This window comes from Desmodus rotundus, chromosome 6, assembly GCF_022682495.2.
Source record: "Desmodus rotundus isolate HL8 chromosome 6, HLdesRot8A.1, whole genome shotgun sequence".
Classification (NCBI taxonomy): domain Eukaryota; kingdom Metazoa; phylum Chordata; class Mammalia; order Chiroptera; family Phyllostomidae; genus Desmodus; species Desmodus rotundus.
The window spans coordinates 127,397,974-127,413,828 of record NC_071392.1 but is presented as its reverse complement, the minus strand read 5'-3'; the positions used below and the strand labels follow the sequence as shown (position 1 = coordinate 127,413,828).

The 15,855-nt window shown below is 38.4% G+C and overlaps 1 protein-coding gene across 1 annotated transcript in view; it reads right to left on the bottom strand.

Moving 5' to 3' along the window:
• The window catches only part of MACROD2 (mono-ADP ribosylhydrolase 2), a 2,068,729-nt gene that overhangs the window by 1,385,552 nt on the left and 667,322 nt on the right, over nucleotides 1-15,855 (bottom strand). The window contains exon 5 of the mRNA XM_071221798.1: nucleotides 15,161-15,277. Within this exon, the coding sequence (XP_071077899.1) occupies nucleotides 15,161-15,277 (117 nt within the window). The remainder of the gene's footprint in view (nucleotides 1-15,160; nucleotides 15,278-15,855) is intronic.

Sequence of the window (15,855 nt, the reverse complement as noted above, 5' to 3'; positions counted from 1 at the left end):
CTAACAAAGTTACTGGAAGAGCCTAATGAACAGAGCATGAAACTAAATGTTTTCTTAGGCTAGTTATGTCAGTAACTCTGCTAATAATTATACATAATTAAACTTCAAGTGTACATACATTTGTCTATTCAGAAATGGTTTTAAGTAACCTTCCTAGGATCTGTAGATACTGCAGCAGTGAACAAAGTTCCTGCTTTCATAAAGATTACATTCTAGTGGAAGAGACAAATGAACCAATAAAAACACAAAAACATAAAATAATGTCAGATGATAAGGGCTGTGACATCAACTAAAGCAGGGCACGAGGAGAGAGTAATGGGCAACCTTTTCGGTTACATGGTTGGGATGACCTTACTGAAGAACAGCCAGCCAGTAATTACAGCAGACACTAGTCCCTAAGCCTCAACATTTCTGTGAGGGAAAAACTCTTCTCATCCCTGTTTCCAGTTGGAAACATGTAGGAACAAAGAAACTTTACTTCTTGCCCAAAACCAGGGTTTGAATTTGACCAAGATTGATGGGCTTCAAAGTCCATTTTCTTAACTCTTTTTTGGGATGTGGATATCAATCAAAAGAAAGTTCCAGACAGGAAGAACACCCAAATGATTCTGACTTCAGGAAGTCCCAAATTCTATCTTTAAAGTAGACTATGCCAAAAGTTAATCAATAAAATAACAAAAATTTAAAAGGAAGCTAGATAGCACTAAGAAAAAAGATCAAAAGGAAACCCAAAAGTGGAGAGGCTATACAACATCGGCTAATAAGGCAAGGATTCCACCAAAAATCTACCCACGTGTCTTCTGTCTGAGAAATCTAACTTGGTACAGATGCTGTGACAGATAGGTGCCAGTCTTTTTTTAAAAGATGCAGCTAAGGAAAATAAGCAGAATAAAACCATATGTAATGAATTAGTCTATGTTTAATTGGCTTCTATACTGTATCACAACACATGTTTGACATTGTGATTTAGGGATTTAGGGACTGGAGATCCAAAAGGGTTTTTTGTCCCTAAAACATGGATATAAAATTATATTAATTATTGAAAAAACATTTACAAATCACAATAACTACTCTTAAATAATGTGGAACATAAAACTCTTTCATAGGAATTACAAGAATGTGCTCCATGTGTCATTAGAAAATGTCAGGCAGCTGTTATAACAAACCCCAGTCAAGAAAGACCTATGCCCAAAGGCCAAGGAAGAATAAGCTTTCCCAGAATCATGCACTTTACTGGACAGAGAGAGGTAGACCTTGTCCCTCCTCTACACCCCAGTGTACAAATGTGTCGGAATCCAGTGACCACTTCCCCTGTCACTGCATGGAAAAACTACAAGGAAACATGCACGAGGAAAAGCCAACATCACCAGATCTTTTTATTATAAAATTACCCAAATAAGACACCCATGAAAAAGAAGAAAGGACCATAGACTGAGAAGCTGACAATATAGATTCTTGGCAAGGTTTTATCACTTAAATATCTGTGTGATCTTGGGCAAGTCACTTGATTCATTTCAGCTCAACTCAATTCCCTGAGGGCGTGGTCCCTGTCTGCTTTGCACATTATTCTTTTCCAAAGATAAGCAAAGCGCCTGGCACATATTTCAAGAACCAGTCAGTGTTTCCTGAATGAATGAAACACATATCACTACCTACTATGTACCAGACAGATTGTTAGATGCAAAGAAGACTGTCTTAAACAACAGGAACAAAAAAAATCCTCACCTGGTTTTAAATGGCAGAAGCTGCCTTCAGTTACTAAAAGAGTGATTTCTATTTTTTTTCCTAGCTTTAAAGTGTTGTAATTGTGAGACTCTTACCAAAAGCTCCATTGTCCCCAAACGTATGTCCTCAATAACATTGATGAAAAAGGAGTCATTAAAAAAACATGGTGAACAATAAATTAAAAATCTCACATATAAGCTTTAGAATACTTGCCATCATTTCTTAACAAAGTGGTAAAAAGGAAAATAAGAGGGAAAAATTGTTGTGTGATGGTTACTGTCAAAATAGGCATAAAAAGATGTTGCTTGAACAGTAATATTAATGTGTTTAAAGTAACAGGTTTGGTGCCCATGACAACCAGTTAATCTGGTATATGGAGAAACACTGCTACGGGAGACGAGAATGTAGGAAAGGTTTGAAATAAGTGCTCTTTGTAGGTGTGTAGTTCTCTAAATGCCACCTCCTTCTCTGTCATCGCTATGTGGGTCAACCTCATAACTATGCGAAATCCTGCATATGGAGGCCTGGCCATTCTTGATACGTACACTTTGATGTGGGGTTCCTCAGTCTCTCATCATTGCTCACATCTACCCAATTATTCCAGCAGTGAATGTTGTTAGGAGGAAGATAACCAAGATAATTTTTATTAATTTTAAAACAATAGGTAGGACATCTCCTGGAAACGTGGAGAAGGGACCCAGTACTGCTAGCCCGCCCAGCACAGCGGTTAGCTTTCCTCTGGCTGCCCTCCAGTTGCCTCACCATAGGTTTCCTGGGAAAACCTTAGGGCCCTCCATTCTAGTCCCAACGAGTCACCCCCAAACACAAGCTTCCCAGAATTCTGGTCCCAAAATAGCTCCACAAATTGGGAAAAAATGCCTGAATCCCATCCTCACAAACATAACACAGAAAGGATCTGTGCTCAGCATGATGAGATAATGTTCCTAATGGAGTACATGAAAAATGTCATGTATATGTGTATGTATATGACATACTAAGTATAGGCGCAATATTAAAATGAGAACAAAATCACCTGGCCACGTAAGGAAAGACAGCAGCTTGGCATCATGTGCCATGATGTGGGAAGCCAAAAACTGAGTGTCTGTAAATGGAAGGGATTTCTAACACAGCCCTTCGCCCTCCACACACCTTCAGATGGGTAACTGAACTCTAAACACAGTGCAGACGCAATTTGAAAGAGAATCTGCAAAAATACAGCTGAGGTTGTTTTTGATGATCTTCATTAAGCAGAATAAACGCAGAGGGGGAATTAATCTTTCCTCAAAATGTCACAGGTAGGAAGAGGAAAGCCTCAGAAGGCCTTAGGAAATTATAGGGATTTCACAAATAGCATGTGATTAGAAATGGAGCGAACTCTATGTGGTTCTGAAAAGTGAAGGAGCTGATGGGAAATGCACGAGCTGGCGCAGCAGATGCATGGAAGGGCACTGCTACTAATGTAAATAGCAGTTACCTCTGCTTCCCTTCGCTGGCAGCATCAACACAGGAGAGGAGCTGAATTAATTTTTCCCCTCAGAATGAAAACAGCAGTTTCTATTGGGAGAGAGCCTGCGAGTGGCTAGTGCAAAGAATAAAAACACTGAAAGGAATATGAGGTGAACATTAATACTGTTACATGTTTTGGTTTGTGTTGTTTTCCTCCCAGTGTTTCTTCACTAAGCTGGACTTTGGATTCTGTTTGACCCTAAACAACTAATCTTTATTTTAATATAAAAATGAGAGAAGTTTACATTGTTAACAGTTTTTCCAATCTGGTGTGCTATCTTTGGCAGTGGTGTGATGAAGGAGTGTGCTGGCATTTTTTGATTTTAAGATAATTGACAAGGTGTAACATTACCCCAAATTTTATTTTGCTTTAACCTTGCGTGTAGGCCTGTCCCTTTGCCCAGCAGGTCATGTGCTGAGAAATTGTGGCAGACACCAACCACTCTGCCAGTGGGCTCCTCATACTGCTTAATAAAGTTCTGGCCTTACCTGCTGCATTACTGCTATTGCTACATAGTAACCCTCCTAAACTTAACAAACATTCATGATGCCACAATTTCTGCAGGTGAGGAATTCAAGAGTGGCTGAAGTGTGTGGTTCTGGCTCAGGGTCTTTCATGATGCTGCAAGAAAACAACCATCCAGGCTGCAGAGAGCTGAAAGCTTGATTGCAACAGGAGGACATGCTCCCAAGCTCACTGCTACGGCTATTGGCACATCTCAGGAGATCTGCTTCCAAGCTCACTCATGCTGCTGCAGGCAGACCTCAGTTCCTTGCCATATGGGCCTCTTCAGAGGTTGTCTGAGCTCCTTCACAACATAATAGCTGGTTTTTCTCTTCTCAGGGCTGCCTCATGACGTGGAAGCTGACTTCACCCAGAGAGAGTGTGGAGTGGGCTGAATGGTGACATCCAAAGAGATATGTCCGTGTCCTGAGCCCAAAAATTTGTGAATATGAGTTTATTTTGTAAAAAGGTCTTTGCAGATATAATTAAGTAAATGACTTCAAGTCCATCCTGGATTAGGGTAGGCCCTAAATCCAATGACAAGTATCCTTTTAAGAGAAGAATGAATGAAGCACATATCACTACCTACTGTGAAAGGGAAAAAGAGACAGAGAGATGTAGAGAACAGAGGCAAACATTGGAATCATGTTGCCATTAGCCAAGGAAAACCTGGAGCTACCACAGTTGGAAGAAGCAAGGATGGGTTTTTCCCTAAAAATTAACCTGCTGACACCTTTGTTTCAGACATCTGACCTCCAGAGCTATCCAGTTTGTAGTAATTTTTATGGCAGCCCTAGGAAAGTAATGAGTGATTCAAGAGGGAGAGAAAGTAAGAGAGGATATCAAAAAATGGAAGCCACAGTCTTGTTCCCCATAATTTCCCATAATCCCCATTACTCTGACATACTCCATTCACTGAAAGGGAGTCATTAAATTCAGGCCATATACAAGGGGAAGAAATATCAAAAGACTTGTATTATATCTTTCAAACCAATAAATCAGTCATCTGAAGTTCTCGAAATGACTTCTGAAGAGTTTCCCTTTTCTGTAAGTATTGGAAGGAAGCAGGGAGAAATGTCCATGTCTTGAGGATGGTTAGGATTCTTCTTAATTAGTACCTGTGACTTCCACATTTTCTCAGACACCAGTCACTGCTGCATATGTTCGAATGGATTATTGTCATAAACTGTACTTAGTAGAGCTCCTGGTATCATAATTAATTTATATGTAACTCATCTAAGATTACTATTAATAATTAAGTTCCACATGAAAAAAGAAATTTCAAAAGTATGTTCGTGTATATCATCTCACTTAATAGTTGATATAATTCCCACAATACCCCTGTATAAGAAAGTTAGTATGATCAAAGAGACTCCAGGAAAGGCAGTACTTTTTAGCAGAAGGAGCACTATATCATAAGTCAAGATCCCCAGGCTCTTGTCTTGACTCTATCCTTTACCATATGACCCTGGGAAAGATTAAATAATCCTTTCTTGGCCTCAGTTTCCTTAACTGTAAAACTGGGAGGTCAGGTGAGGAGATCATTAAAATTCCTGTTGACTTCAGCAGCAGCAGCATTACCTCTATTCCCTCCAAAAAAAAAAAAAAAAACCAGACTAAAATTAAAATTATACATGTCAGAACTGAAGTAGAATATTTGTATCAAGGACGAACAACTGAAAATTTGATGAACTATCTCATTTTACACATCAGAACAGATGATTTTGTTTTTTAACCCAGTGGTAAAAGTGCTTGCCCCCTGTCTGTAATGGATTTCTCCCAGTTAGTAGAATGGTTCTCTGTTCAAATATCATCTCATAGGGAGGCCTTGCCACACCACCAGAGAGGAAGTAGCCCCCTCCCTCCACTCCTCATTTTATTGTCATGCTTTCTCTTCCTTGCAGTCCTTACCATTATCTGAGGTTGTCTGATTTTATGTGATATGTTTATTATCTGCCTCTCTCTGTTAGAACCTAAGATCAGACTGGAACCTTAGCTGTGTTCTTCACTATAGTCTTCTACATTCTAGAGGAGCACACCAGCTCAGAGTAAGCACTCGATAAACATTGGTTAAACAAGTAAATGAAGTATGCTAAGTAATTTCAAGTAATAATAAAGCCGTAAGTTTTTATGATATGTCTTACATTACTAAACAGTGCTTCTGTGTATGTTCCCTAACAAATTCACCTGAGGTAGATGTTACCACCTCCAAACAATCATGGCTGCGATAACTCAGGCCCACAGCTTAGGGGACTTTACTAATTAGGACGTCCTGCATTCAGAGCTCCTCAGACCTGCTATCTTGACATATAGTCAATCCTTCATTCTTAGTACAGAGCTTGGTTCCATCAATATTTTCAACTGGAAACACCTCTAAATCAAGCCACAAAGTGGTCTAATATTTAATAGTAAGATTAGTGATTAACTGCAAGGAGAATTAATACATTGCAAATTGTTCTGTGATGCCCACTTTTGAATCAAATTGTATGTGCTAGTAATAGTTCAAGGAACATTTTAGCAGTGGGTGAAAAATCTTCATTTAACTCAGCATTTGCTACTTATTTCAGTAAATGCCTTCTGCAATTCCTGCACATTAACTACTGTGGCTCTGAGATTAACCTTTCCTGTTTGCTTGTGTCTGACCTCAAAGCATCCTAAATTACTCAAAGCAATTCTATGGCCTTAATTTATGAGAACACCTTCATATATTCATATTTTAAATCCTTAAAATTATTATCCTGGTACAACAGTAACTCTCTTTTTAATCTTAGCTGATAAGTCTGATTAAATACATCCAAAAGCTGATTACCCCACAGTGGTTAATGCTAGTGTCACAGCTAACTACTTATTTCACAGCAGGAACTTCCTTCAAGAGCCCATTTACATTATTACCCAGAATTGATTTACACTGTTATTTCCTATTGATCTCCCAGAAAAAAGAAGGTATAGACAGTGTCCTGTGAAGACCTGCTAAGATGTCAAATAGTGCAAGCCAAACACAGGCATCTGTTCTACATTCAGCCAAAATACAACAATGTAAATACCAGTTGCTTCCAAAAAGGAGATATTTTTGGAAGACACTATTAATTATTACCATTGTTTAGTTATTTCATCACAAAGCCATTGGGGATGGAATTTATGCTATCACAATAGGCCAAATAAAAAAAGAGAAAAGGAAAGAAATGATCGAAGTGTATATGCGTGCCATGTGGACAAGATAAGCGAATTTTGCCCCTGTGCCCTCCTATACTGTGGGAGTCCTGAACGAACAGCATGCTTGCTGAGAGCAGAAGAGGGAGGCTACACGTGGCCGCAGTGCTAGCTCTGTGGATTTCTGGAATCACCTACCCTACCTGAGTGTCTTCTTGGCTGGCTTCCTGCAGTGGCAGCTATGACTGTGACAAAGACAATGCTTTCACTAATTTCTCCAGTAAATACATATCAAGAGCCACCCACTCTCTGCTGGTTCCTATGTCAGGTGCTAAGGATACCAGGGTAAATGAGACCAATATGACTTCTGCTCTTTTAAAGGTTATTCTGTTTAAGAAAATAGTCAAAAAATAAATATAAATACTGATATCATTACTAAATGTGAAAAGAAGACAATGTCAGAGTTCTCTTCAAACAAATCCATACCCTGTGACCCAAATGAATGCCTATATTGTGTAGCAAAGGGGTGTAGGGCAAGAAGTCAAATTGCAAGGGATCTGCTCAGGACTACACCACTGCTGGGTCAGTGGTCCTCACACCTGAGTGTGCACCACAGTCACCTGGAGAGCTCCTTAAACCGCAGTTTCTGATTCGCTAGGACTGGGGTGGGACACAAGAGTTAGCATCTCTAACACTGCTACCGAGCACCTTTTGAGAACTGCTGCTCTGGGTTGTACCATCTCCCTGCCCTTCTTCCTTCCACATCATCATAAGGATCACTAAGAAGATAAAGTGTGTGAAGCTGCTTAATATAAATGAAAGGGGTGGTAATTATAGAGAAGTTGTTTCAAATCAAAATGAAATTCCTAAAGCACTTCAGGAAGATGAGCCAATCAGAATTAATATTAGGAGAAACAATCCCTTCTCCCTCTCCAAAAAGGAAGATGATTTTATGTTCTTCAAAAGCCCTTTTTCTCTTTATGTAATATAAGTAACTTAATTATGGAAGGGGCTCCTGAGGGTCCTCAGGTCTCCATCAAACACTGGTGGAGTCACACTCTTAGGAGCATGCCCACTCTGCTGCCTTCACAATCAGACACCTGCTGGTAAGGCCCACGATGTCTGAAATCAGGTCATGAATTCCTGAGCCCGCAATCAGAACCATCTTGTAAGTTGCCTGCTCTAGGAAGGGAACTTCCTCAGGACCACAGGCTCCCTTTGAACACATTAGCTCACATGCCTCAAGGAAACAAAGAATAAAGATGTATTGTCTAATATTCTGATTGTTTGAATTAACTCTCCCTTCAGAAACTTATTCACTTTCTGGTTCTGAACCCATTGAGAAAAAAACATTTTTTTTTGTGAAAATTTCTTTTCAAGTTAGCTCTATAATTTGAAAACTTTAAAAGGCTTTAGATAATCTTCCCAAGGTGTTGTTTGAAACAACAGATACACAGACTGTCCCAAGTAATAGACAGCAGGCATTTCAGCCTCACTTTCATCAGTAGTGATCTACTCGTAGTAAGTTACATACATCCAATAAAATTCAATAAATATTTAAGCTCTCTGGGTCTCAGCTTCCAACATTACAAAAAGAAGATATTGCCATAGACCAGGAGTTGGCAAAGTTCTTCTGTAAAAGACCTGATACAATAAATGTTTCAGGCTTTGCGGTCACATATTCTCTGTTGCAACTAGTCAATCCTGTCACACAAAATCAGCTGTACACAATTTGTCAACAAATGGGCATGGCTGTGTTCTAACAAAATTCTACTTATAAAAACAGGCAACAAGCATGGACAATACTTGCCATAGACTCTCTCCCTAGTTCAGCAATACATGGTCACTGTCATGCCTCTAATATGGACTTATTTTGTTATTGAGGACAAAAAAGTTTTTAATAAATTAAATTTTTTTTCAATTACAGTGTATCTTCAACATTATCTTGTATTAGTTTCAGGTGTTCAGCATTGTGACCAGGCAATTATATACCTCCCAAAGTTTCTCCCCGACACACCTCTAGCACCCAACTGACACCATGCATAGTTATCAGGATATTATCGACCATATTCCCCATGCTGTACTCCATGTCCCCTGATATTTTATAACTACCAGTCTGTACTTCTCAGTTCCTTCATCCTTTCATTCAGACCCCAACACCGCTTCTCTCCGGCAACCACCAGTCTGTTCTCTGTATCTATGAGTCTGTTTCTGTTTTGTTTGTTCATTTATATTGGGAAAAAATTTACCCTCTCTGTACCTGAATTTCTTTTTTGTGTTGTAAGAAAATATCATACTTGTCATGTTACCTCATCACATGAATTTCAAAAGGGCTGATGAGCTAATGTTTCAAAGTACTATGATTTCTTGATGAAGGGCACAAGAGAAGTACTAATTATTATCAACAGCACCTTTTAAGCTACTATCATCTGATTATTATTGCACCTGGGAACAGAATAAGGACTCTGATTTGTACCGCTCTATGATATTCAAACATAGCATGTTATGGTCTCTCACCCTAGAATTCCCTTTCAAATGATTAATGAAAAACTGTAAGTTTGATGTTAACATTGCCCTTTCATATATTCCAAAGAGTAAATAGAAGGAATAAAAGAAACAGATTCCACCATTTTATGTGCACAGGTTTAATATTTTTTTCTATTTGTCTTTGATGATTATTCAGCCCTAAAGCCTAAAAGTGAAGCATTCTCAAGAAATAAAATAGACATTTTAGCTATGATGAAAAGCATTGTGTAAAGTTTATATAATTTCTTTATTTTTATTTGTTCACATTTAGAAGAAATCCCATTAAGAATAAATTTCTTATACAAGAGACTTTGAAATTAGATATATGTTAAAATACGAAAAAACCACAATGGATACTTGACACTAATCCTAGTATTCTCTAGCACCCATTACATACAAGAGGCTGCTAGAAAAGTGGAAAGTTCGCATAGATAACAATAAAAAGTAGCACATGAAAAGTGTCCTCAGCAAGTTAACATAGAGCATTCTGAATTTGGAAGGAGAAAGAAAGAACTTTTAGCTCAGTTGATGAGGTAAGACTTGCCTTATTGCAGAAGTGATATTTGAGCCGAATCTGGAAGACAGCCGTGATGAAATAAAGAAAGAGCTTTCTAGATCGCCCCAAACACAAACCCCATGCACAGACATACCATTGTGAGAATTTCAGACCATATAAAAGGTTGCAAATATTTCAAAATATGGCCATAAATCATGGAAGGCCAAAGATAAGGCTAACAAGTCTATTTTTAAGGAGAAACCTAGTGGAAGATTTTGAGAAGAGTAGAGTTGTATTTTATTAATTCATTCAATAAATATTTTTGAATCCCTATTCTGAGTCAAACATTTTTCTAAGCTGAATGGACACAGTAATAAATGAAAAAGATGCAGAAAAAAAAAATCTCTGCCCTTCTTCTGGTGGTGGTAGGGGGACAGATAATAAACAAAATAAATAATTAAATGATACTGTGTATTTAAAATTAAATGGTGCATAAGCAATTAACTAATAATATAGCATCAAACTAAAAAGGTTTTGCACAGCAAAGGAAACTACCAACAAAATTAAAAGACTGAATGGGAGAACATATTTGCTGATACATCTGATGAGGGGTTAATATAAAAAATTAATAAAGAATTTTAATCAACACCAAAAAAAACAACCCACAGTCCAATTAAAAAATGGGCAAATGATGTGAATAGATACTTCTCCAATGAGGACATACAGATAGTCAATAGACATATGAAAATATGCTCAACATCACTAATCATCAGAGAAATGCAGATTAAAACCACAATGAGATATCACCTCACACCTGTCAGAATGACTGTCACCAATAAATCAACAAACAGCAATTGTTGGCAAGGATGTGGAGAAAGGGGAACCCTTTTGCACATTTGGTGGGAATGCAGACTGGTGCAGCCACTGTGGAAAGCAGTATGGAGTTACCTTAAAAAGTTAAAAATGGATCTCCCTTATGACCCAGAGATTCCACTTCTGGGAATTTATCTGAAGAAACTTAAAACACTAATTCAAAAGAATATAAGCACCCCTATGTTCACTGCAGCATTATTTACAATAGCCAAGGTTTGGAAGCAGGCCAAGTGCCCATCAATAGATGAGTGGATGGAACAAGTATGGTACATTTATACAATAGAATATGACTCGGCTGTAAAAAAGAAGAAAAATTTCCCCTTTGCAACAGCATGAATGGACCTAAGTAAAATAAGCGAGTCAGAGAAGGACAAACACCATATGATTTCACTCATATGTGGAATCTAATGAACAAACTAAACTAACAGGCAAAATAGAGACAGACTCATAGATAGACAGCAGGCTCACTGCTTGGGGTGGAGAGTGGTGGGAGGGGTGATGGGGAAGTTCTGGGGAGATGGAGGGATGAGCAAAATAGAAAAAGGACTCATGGACACAGACAACAGTGTGGTGATTGTGGGGGAGAGTAGAGGTGGAAGAGGGTACAACGGGGATATATGGTAATGAAAAAAATACAATAAAAATAAATGTAAAAATTTTAATTAAAGAAAGCAATTATAAATAACTTGATTAGGATGGCACATGAAGTTATGTTTGATCAAGGGTTTGAAGTAGGTGAGGGAGCAAGCCTTGTAGGTATTGGAAGAACAGAACTCCAGGCAGAGGGAATGCTAATACAAAGGCAGTAAAAATCAGCAAAACAGACTTTCTGAGTGAGGGAGAGGAGGGTAGGAGATGGTGTCAGAGAGGTAAGGAGGATCACATCATCTAGAGCCTTGTAGACAATTATAAGGACTCTGGATTTGGGAATATTTATCTACAAGCACTGGGCAGAGTGAATTCCAGGAAGGAAAGATTTAGAAGTGGAAGCAGTAATAAAAAATCTATTTTCCAGGTGAAAAGGTCTGAAACGATTCATTCATTTCATCACTTATTCATTTACATTAATTCAGCACATACTTAGGAGACAGTCTACTAGATACGGACACTAGAACTGCGTGACTGAGATGGCCAAGCCTCGCCCCTATGAAGCTGACCCTCTGGTAAGAATGATCGGAGCATAAACAGAAACATCCACAATTTGACAAGCTCCTAAAAATCTACAGAAATCTAAATTTTATCCTGAACCCCCCCAAATCTCCAATATTCTACAAGAGAAAGTCCCAAAAGATCAACTATATAAACAGTCCTTAGTCCAGTTCCTAAGTCATTTCCTTATAACAGCCTTCAAAGAAATAATGGCCAATATCCTTTCACTCTTTGGATTACTTTTGTAAAGAAATATTGGATATTTTACATCAAAATAAATTATCCAAAACATCCAAGCCATAAACTAAATATCCGAGGCTTATCATTCCACCAATCAGGATGAGTCCAGAATACAGACTTAAGTATATTTAATTCAAATGTGAGCATTTATGAATCGATTAATTTAGAAAGCAATAAAGAAACAAAGACCAGTCCAAAATTACCAAGTGCGCCTGTAACCCACACACTAGCACTTTCCAAACAGGTTGCTGATGCAGGAAGATATTCTCACTGGTGGCTGGATGACTGGCTCTAGTGCCCCCATAATGTTAAACCCACTGTCACAGAGGACAGAGAGGAGCTAGTCTCTGCTGTCAAACTGTCATGGAATTATTAAATATGGAGGGGAAATGACCCAAACAGAATGTAATGAGCTCCCTCTTCATTCTCTCTCTACAAAACCACATCTGTGGATTGTTAATGACTCTAAAATGAATGAACTGAATTGATAAGAAAGAAAAACATCTCTCAGGGATAGGAAAAGGGAAAATGAACACACACAATGTGTGTGCAAAAATAATTTAAAACATAAGGGCTCGTGAAAGTATAGTGAAATAATATAAAATAACATGTAAGTGTAAGCTAGTATTACTCAATTTTGTATTGCTTTCTTGCTTTTCTTTATGTTTAATATAAGTCATTAAATCTTTCTAAATATAGAAAAGTACCAGGACATATTCACCAGGAGTCCCTGTGTGTGACTTGAGAAGTAGCACTGCCATTCCAGTCTGGTAATTTCTATCATGTTGGATGATTGTTTTACAAGACATGCCCTGTAGGCTGTGTACAGTGACTTGACTGCATGTCAGGCTCTCAGTATCTCAGCTCATTTGGATTCTATATAAAGTCCTGTTGACTTTTCATGTCTAGATGCCTTGTCTCACAAAGACTCACTTACCATCGGACACCCAGGAAAGTCACACATTAGCTCAAAGATATGATTCAATCATGGAATTCCTCAAGCACATCTATTGGTATTATGGATCTTTGTACCTCAGTGTCTGGTATTGTATAATTCTTCAATAAGCCTGAACTAAGCTGAATGAGTTACTTATTTAGAGAGATGTCAAACAAAAACAAGCACATTAAACAAAATTATCATAGTGTCAATCCATACACTACAGCCACCATTTTATTTGGACATATTTAGTGATTCTGAGGTTACCTGTTTGCAGAAATCTCAGAGATGAAGAATTTTTGATATGGGTTTTAATATATAAAGTAGTAGTGAATCAATAGGAAACCAGGTCTTATTCCCTGGTTTAAGGACAGATACAAGTCTGAAAGTAATCAATAATCTGCTGACTCTCAGGGTGGTATTGATTAGCTCCATCACAAAGGTAGTGTGGTGTTAATAAGGAAGGTGACCAATATATATAACCATTGGGCCACATAATCTTAGAAATGAAGTGACCTTTACTACCCAGGCACAGGGAGAACTGCTCCAAACACCACTGCACACAAAGAACCTTATTTAACATAAATACACCATATTTTTTGGACTATGTGATGCACGGACCATAAGACGCACCTAGGTTTTAGAGGAGGAAAATAGGAAAAGAAATTTTGAAGCAAAAAATGTGGTCCTGTTCCTGCCTCCTGTGACCCCACTCCACCACCACCGCCCTTCCCCAGCAAGCCAGGTAAGCTACATTCGGACTATAAAATGCACCCTTGTTTTCCTCCCAAATTTGGGGGGGGGGAGTGCATCTTATAGTCAAAAAAATATGGGTATATTGCAAGTAGGACTGAGGGGAAATTGGCACATGACTGGGCTCTTCTAGACAGGTAAAAACATTAACAAAGACAGAATAGTGAGAACTCATTAATGGGCAAATTAAACAGTACATAGTTGATATATTTTCACTAGTAACCCCCTGTAGAAATATAGAATGCAGTATAACATTTATAGAGAAAAATACCATTTTAGTACGTTACTATTTACTCAAAATCCACACATTTAAACATATTTTAAAGTAATCTTTAAAATACAAGACATTCTCTCTCTATTCACACATATCCATGGGAAATTCAACCTGACCATACAGACCCCAAGAGTACCCTACAGATAGAGTTATAATTTTTCAGTCATGCCTTTACCACTGCTAAAACAAAAACTAAAGCCAGCTTCACTTTTATATAAAATGTATTCTCAAATGCAGGGAGTATCATAAGAAGCAGGTACATGGAATAAAAAATTAATTGGTGTCTCAATTGCCAGATCAATGCACACCTTAACTGTGTAATGGAATCCTGCACAGTTACCTCTGGCCCCTGGCTGTGAAGATTATGTGATTTAAAAAAATAATGATGTGTGCCTGTAACCAGTTTCCTTCTTCGTGTTCTTATTCCAGCCTACCCTACCCAGTTGGCTAAATGACTAAACAGCAAAGGCAATCAAATGCAATACTTCTCTCTATTCAAATATAATGGAAATTTTGACCATTCCACATTCAAAGAGCAAATACGTTCTCACACTGACAACCACATTCCATTGGCTTTTCCCGAAAGCAAAGTGTGACAGATGCCTTGGCTGTAATTGCCAATCAGCCTTTACATGGCAGCTGAAAACACAATACATCACTTTGATCTCCTTTGCGCTAAACACATCCACAATCAAGAAACCTGAACAAGGAATAAGAAATTGGCATCATTTCCAGAAGCTGTCACTCCATGGCACTTAAATATTCTGGTTTTTGCTCATATTTTTATTTTTCTGTTTCAGAGACACTCTGTTGAAGATCTGAACAAAAAAACACCTACACTTAAATGGGATACATATAGATAATTAGAAAACACATTCTATTACCAGGTACAAAATCTTAACATAAGCACATTTAATTAAGTAACACCACTACCATCTTCTTACCTAGTTATACACCCGAGACATAAAACAAGGTAAGACTGACTGCTTGTCAGACACTGAAATTGGTCAGCAGGGTTGCACTTACATTTTGCAGGCAGGTCGTAGCCACATGTGATTTTCGCCTGCCCCGTTTCACAGCCATTCAGGTTACGACACTCAGCCAGCAAACAAGGGCCAGCTGCTCTGTGAATACAGCCATCCACTGGGGGAGAAAGGAAAAAGTTACTTCATTTTTTGGCTTTTTGGAAATAAATACAAAATTTAAGATAGGAAGAGAAAAGGAACTCAGTTTGTTCCTACTGGAAATCACAGAAGCCCATGGAAGAAAACCCATGGTGTCCAATTCCTCAAATGCTATGTTCTCCCCTCCTCTGCCCCACATTTGTGTGTGTGTGTGGTAAATGTCAAAAAAAAAAAACAACAGGTCCTTTTGGGTTGGGGGAGCCCCTTATTTGTAGCATTTTGCAATTTCAGTTGTGTAATTACTCCCACCATGTTCGTTTAAACTATCAATTTCGTGTCACTGAATACAAGGTTGGGAAGAAATGCTAACAAGTGTATCTCTGAGCTGGTAAGTGCGCCTCCAGAACACCACAGGCTGCAGACAAAAACAGTCCAGAAGAAGGTGAGAAAGGCACTCTAGAACATTTGTACGCACCTCCAAACTGAGACAGTAGAATGAAAGCCAGTCAAAGTAAGAACCAGACCTCTGAGTTCCTCCTTCTCCTCCCAGCAGTGTGACACGAAGACAATATTTCTGCAGGGTATCTAACTTGCCCT